Source organism: Neomonachus schauinslandi, chromosome 11 (assembly GCF_002201575.2).
Source record: "Neomonachus schauinslandi chromosome 11, ASM220157v2, whole genome shotgun sequence".
NCBI lineage: Eukaryota > Metazoa > Chordata > Mammalia > Carnivora > Phocidae > Neomonachus > Neomonachus schauinslandi.
The window spans coordinates 34,455,032-34,461,490 of NC_058413.1; the positions used below are offsets into that span (position 1 = coordinate 34,455,032).

General features: G+C 43.1%; 1 protein-coding gene across 1 annotated transcript; it reads right to left on the reverse strand.

Moving 5' to 3' along the window:
- Positions 1 to 4,367: 4,367 nt before the first annotated feature.
- Positions 4,368 to 5,837, reverse strand: LOC110576677 (Y-box-binding protein 2-like; the record flags this gene model as incomplete). Its single annotated transcript, XM_044919578.1, is given in 2 exon segments — positions 4,368 to 4,985; positions 4,988 to 5,837. Coding segments are annotated over 2 exon segments (1,167 nt in total), but the record flags the coding sequence as incomplete, so codon positions are not given.
- Positions 5,838 to 6,459: the final 622 nt, after the last annotated feature.

Genomic DNA, 6,459 nt, shown 5'->3' on the forward strand with positions numbered 1-6,459 from the left:
ACAGTTTTGATCCTCTGTCACAATACAGACCATGGAGAATTTGAGTAAAATGATTGATCTGGAAGCAGAGTCCCATCTGTTAGCTTCTCACATGGGATGTTCATCTTCAAAGCTGAAAATTCATAGAGATGGATATATACCTATCCCGAGATACAATAGAGGGTTCAAAAATTGAATGAAGTAATTTATCTAAAAGAGGCAGCTGGGTATACAGGGATATTTATGAAAGTTCGGTGTAATAAATGTTCAGTAGCTACAGTGAAATTCTTAGAAATATATGTCAAGCTACCTAACTTGAAAAGGTAATTGGGAAAAAGTTCACCTAAAATTATTCATCCTATGTTTTCAAAACAATTAGCGTTAATTAAAATATCATTTATATTCATTAAAACCTGGTACAAAATAGTATTACTGATAATAGTATTCCTTTTGAATCATAATTATCTGAAGAGAGCTGTAAGATCCCCACACTAATGTTTATCCTTGTGGAACCAGAACTTCTAGGATTTTTTCTTTTATTTTTTTAACATTTTATTTCTATGTCCAGTTATCAATTTTTGTTTCTAAAATAGATTGTTTCTTTAATTTTATACCAATGTTCAGTAGGGAGTCTATCAGATTTAAATATCTACCTCTATTTTTTTTTTCTTGAAATACTAAGATCAATAGGTTATTTGGCATATTTAGTACACATAAGAAATGTGGGGAAAAATTACCTCATTGTGATGTGTATTACTCAGATTTACATGTATTACAACTCTAAATTAAAAAAAAACGCAAAAATCTTTACAAAGAAAATAAAGATTTAGAGAAAACATTGATAGCTTATAAATTGGGTCCTATTGCTCCATTTCTCTTGGAGAGAAAGAGCTAATATTTGAATCCTTTGGCTACTTGAGCAGAATGTGCTTTCAGCATTCTTTCTTATTTCTATTTTTGTGTCTGACTTTTCCGCATTCTTATAATGGCAATTTCACCATTTGAAAATGCAACATATTTTATTTTATTTTATTTTATTTTATTTTTAATTTTATTATGTTATGTTAGTCACCATATAATACATCATTAGTTTTTGATGTGGTGATCCATGATCCATTGTTTTCGTATAACAGCCAGTGCTCCATGCAGTACGTGCCCTCCTTAATACCCATCACCGGGCTAACCAATCCTCCCCTCCCCCCTCCCCTCTAAAACCCTGTTTGTTTCTCAGAGTCCATAGTCTCTCATGGTTCATCTCTCCCTCCAATTCCTCCCCATTTTTCCCTTCCTTCTCCTAATGTCCTCCATGTTATTCCTTATGTTCCACAAATAAGTGAAACCATATGATAATTGACTTTCTCTGCTTGACTTATTTCACTTAGCATAATCTCCTCCAGTCCCATCCATGTTGATGTAAAAGTTGGGTATTCATCTTTTCTGATGGCTGAGTAATATTCCATTGTATATATGGACCACATCTTCTTTATCCATTCATCTGTTGAAGGGCATCTTGGCTCTTTCAACAGTTTGGCTATTGTGGACATTGCTGCTATGAACATTGGGGTGAATATGGCCCTTCTTTTCACTACATCTGTGTCTTTGGGGTAAATACCCAGTAGTGCAATTGCTGGGTCATAGGGTAGCTCTATTTTTAAATTTTTGAGGCACCTCCACACTGTTTTCCAAAGTGGCTGTACCAACTTGCATTCCCACCAACAGTGTAAGAGGGTTCCCCTTTCTCCACAACCTCTCCAACATTTGTTGTTTCTTTCCCTGTCCATTTTTGCTATTCTAACTGGTGTAAGGTGGTATCTCAGTGTGGTTTTGATTTGGATTTCCCTGATGGCTAATGATGATGAACATTTTTTCATGTGTCTGTTAGCCATTTGTATGTCTTCTTCAGAGAAGTGTCTTTTCATATCCTCTGCCCACTTTTTGACTTGATTATTTGTTTTTGGGGTGTTGAGTTTGAGAAGTTCTTTATAGATCTTGGATACCAGCCCTTTATCCGTAGTGTCATTTGCAAATATCTTCTCCCATTCTGTGGGTTGCCTCTTTGTTTTGTTGACTGTTTCCTTTGCTGTGCAGAAGCTTTTTATCTTGATGAAGTCCCAAAAGTTCATTTTTGCTTTTGTTTCACTAGCTTTTGGAGATGTATCTTGAAAGAAGTTGCTGTGGGTGATGTCAAAGTGGTTTACTGCCTGTGTTCTCCTCTAGGATTTAGATGGATTCCTGTCTCACATTGAGGTCTTTCATCCACTTTGAGTTTATCTTTATGAATGGTGTTAGAGAATGGTAGAGTTTCATTCTTCTGCATGTGGCCGTCCAATTTTCCCAGCACCATTTATTGAAGAGACTGTCTTTTTTCGATTGCATGTTTTTTCCTGCTTTGTCAAAGATTATTTGACCATAAAGTTGAGGGTCCATATCTGGGTTCTCTATTCTGTTCCATTGGTCTGTATGTCTGTTTTTGTGCCAGTATCATGCTGTCTTGGTGATCACAGCTTTGTAATATAGCTTGAAATCAGGCAACGTGATGCTCCCAGCTTTGTTTTTCTTTTTCAACATTTCCTTGGCGATTCAGGGTCTTTTCTGATTCCATACAAATTTTAGGATTGTTTGTTCCAGCACTTTGAAAAATGTCATTGGTATTTTGATCAGGATGGCATTAAAGTTATAGATTGCTCTGGGTAGCAATTTTAACAGTGTTTATTCTTCTGATCCATGAGCGTGGAATATTTTTCCATCTTTTTGTGTCTTCTTCAATTTCTTTCATGAGTGTTCTGTAGTTCCTAGAGTATAGATCCTTTACCTCTTTGGTTAGGTTTATTCCAAGGTATCTTATGGTTTTGGGTGCTATTGTAAATGGAATCATTTCTCTAAGTTCTCTTTCTACAGTTGCGTTGTTAGTGTATAAGAAAGCAACTGATTTCTGTGCATTGATTTTGTATCCTGCCACATTACTGAATTGCTGGATGAGTTCTAGTAATTTGGGGGTGGAGTCTTTTGGGTTTTCCACATAAAGTATCATGTCGTCTGCTAAAAGAGAGTTTGACTTCTTCTTTGCCAATTTGAATACCTTTTATTTCTTTTTGTTGTCTGATTGCTGTTGCTAGGACTTCTAGTACTATGTTGAACAATAGTGGCGAGAGTGGGCATCCTTGATGTGTTCCTGATCTTAAGGGAAAGGCTCTCAGCTTTTCCCCATTGAGGATGATATTCGCTGTGGGTTTTTCATAGATGGATTTTATGAACTTGAGGAATGTTCCCTCTATCCCTATACTCTGGAGAGTTTTAATCAGGAAAGGATGATGTATTTTGTCAAATGCTTTCTCTGCATCAATTGAGAGGACCATATGTTTCTTCTCCCTCCTCTTATTAATGTGTTCTATCACATTGATTGATTTGTGAATGTTGAACCACCCTTGCGTCCGGGGATAAATCCCACTTGGTCGTGGTGGATGATCCTTTTAATGCATTGTTGGATCCTATTAGCTAGGATTTTGTTGAGGATTTTGGAATCCATATTGATCAGGGATATCGGTCTGAAAATCTCCTTTTTGATGGGGTCTTTGCCTGGTTTGGGGATTAAGGTAATGCTGGCCTCATAGAATGAGTTTGGAAGTTTTCCTTCTGTTTCTATTTTTTGAAACAGCTTCAGTAAAATAGGTATGATTTCTTCTTTGAATGTTTGGTAGAATTCCCCAGGGAATCCATCAGGCCCTGGACTCTTGTTTTTTGGGAGGTTTTTGATCACTGCTTCAATCTCGTTACTGGTTATTGGCCTATTCAGGTTGTCAATTTCTTCCTGTTTTAGTCTTGGCAGCTTATAGGTTTCCAGGAAGGCCTCCATTTCATCCAGATTGCTCAGTTTATTGGCATATAGTTGTTGATAATAATTTCTAATAATTGTTTCTATTTCCTTGATGTTAGTTGTGATCTCTCCCCTTTCATTCATAATTTTATTAATTTGGGTCCTTTCTCTTTTCTTTTGGATAAGTCTGTGCAGTGGTTTATTGATCTTATTAATTCTTTCAAAGAACCAACTTCTAGTTTCGTTGATCTGATCTACTGTGTTTCTGGTTTCTAATTCATTGATTTCTGCTCTAATTTTGATTATTTCTCTTCTAATGCGTGGCTTAGGCATTGTTTGTTGCTTTTTCTCTAGTTCTTTAAGGTGTAGAGTTAGTTGGTGAATTTGGGATTTTTCTGTTTTTTTGAGTGAGGCTTGGATGGCTATGTATCTCCCCCTTAGGACTGCCTTTGCAGTATCCCATAGGTTTTGGACCTATGTGTTTTCATTCTTATTGATTTCCATGAATTGTTTAAGTTCTTCTTTGATTTCCTGGTTGACCCAAACATTCTTTTTTTTTTTTTTTTTTAAAGCCTGTTTTTGTTTTTACTGGAGGCTCAGGTGGCACATGACAGTTCATAAAATGGCTTCAGAGGTAGGGGCTAGAGGAGAGACCAAAAATAAACTGGGGTGGGAAAGAAAAACAACCAGGAGGAGGTGAGAGCTGGCTGGTTCCTTCTCAGCCTGATCCAGGGGAGGGACATGGTGCCTCTGAACAACAGGATGGATCCCTTCCTTCAGCCCTTGGTAGGGGACAGAGAAGAAGCAAATGGCTGTTGCTTCGGCCCTCCTGAGTCTCAAGGAAAAGGGGAAAGCCGATGTTTTGATGTCATGAGTCATGGGAAGGGGGGAGGGGTGCTGGGTGGGGTACAGGGCAGCTGGAAAAACTGGCAGACAACCAGATGGTAGCTCTGGGGGTCCTTCGTGTTGGAGTCACTCCAGTATGGTGGGGGGGGGTCCCCACTGTTGATGGGGGCTGAGGTCTCCGGGGCTGTGGGCTGCCTGGGTCCGGGGGGCTGCTGCCGACGCCACTGGAAGTAGGGGCGGTTTCGTGGGCGCTGAGGCTCAGGCCGGGACCCATCAGTGGGGCCTTGGCTGGGCTTGGTCTCGCCATCCCCACCTTCTGTGGTAGGCTGCTGGGGTGGCCTGGGCGGAAGGGCCTTCTGTACAGAGGCCGGAATCTGGGAGGGGGGACGCGCTCATCTCCCTGTTGGTCCCCCTCCAATGGGGCTGTCTCTTTGGGCTCTACCCCGTCGGTGCCCTCTATAGGCTGCTGCTGGTTGGGGGGCTGAGGGCCTCGCACAAAGCGCCATCGGTAGAAGAAGGGAGGTGGGCGCCGCCGCCTGGGCCTCTGCCCAGAGTCCTCAGCCCGCTCCCCTTCACTGCCTGGTTCAGTCCCGCCTGACGGAGCCTCTGCCACCATGGGTGGCGGGGCAGCTGGACAAGGCCGCGGGGTGAACCTGCGGAACCTGCGTCGATTGGGGGCATAGCAGCTGCCCTTCACCGGCACGCCCCCCGACCCGGTTACGTTAGCAGCTTCTGCACCCTTCTCTCCCTCCATGACATCGAACTCCGCTGTCTCCCCATCTCCGACGCTGCGCAGGAACTTCCTGGGGTTGTTTCTTTTAATGGCCGTCTGGTGAACAAAGACATCCTCCTTGGTGTCATTCCTGTTGATGAATCCGTAACCATTCCGGACGTTGAACCATTTGACAGTGCCCAGGACTTGGATTGCCAGCACCGGCTTGTCCGCCTGACTCCAGACGGGGGGCGCGGGGGTCCCCGACGCTGCCGTCGCGGGGTTGCCAGGGGTGCGGGGACCCGGCGCCGAGGGGGTCCCGGCAGCGGGGCCCAAGGCGGCTCCAACCCCGCCGCCGCCCGCTCCGCCGCCTGCTTTCTGTGGCTCCCCCGCAGGCACCGATACCACCACCGCTACCACCCCTACCACCGTCGCGGGCACCGTCGCAGCGGGGGCCGCTGTCGCCACCACTGCCGCCCTCCGCCTCGCTCATCCCGCTGGGTCCGGTACCGGCCCGCTGCCGCCACCTCCTCCGCCTCCTCCCCTGCCGCCACCACCCCTGCCCCTCTGACCCAAACATTCTTGAGCAGAGTGGTCTTTAGCTTCCAAGTGTTTGAATTTCTGCCAAATTTTTTCTTGTGATTGAGTTCCAGTTTTAGAGCATTGTGGTCTGAGAACATGCAGGGAATAATCTCAATCTTTTGGTATTGGTGGAGACCTGATTTGTGACCCAGTATATGGTCTATTCTGGAGAAAGTTCCATGTGCGCTCCAGAAGAATGAGTATTCTGTTGTTTTAGGGTGGAATGTTCTGTAAATATCTATGAGGTCCATCTGGTCCAATGTATCATTCAAAGCTCTTGTTTCCTTGTTGATTTTCTGCTTAGATGATCTGTCCATTGCTGAGGGTGGAGTATTGAGGTCTCCTACAATTAACGTATTGTTATCTATATGACTCTTTATTTTGGTTAACAGTTGGCTTATGTAGATGGTTGCTCCCATGTTGGGGGCATAGCTATTTACAATTGTTAGATCTTCTTGTTGGATAGACCCTTTAAGAATGATATAGTGTGTCTTCTGTGTCTCTTATTACAGACTTTAGTTTAAAA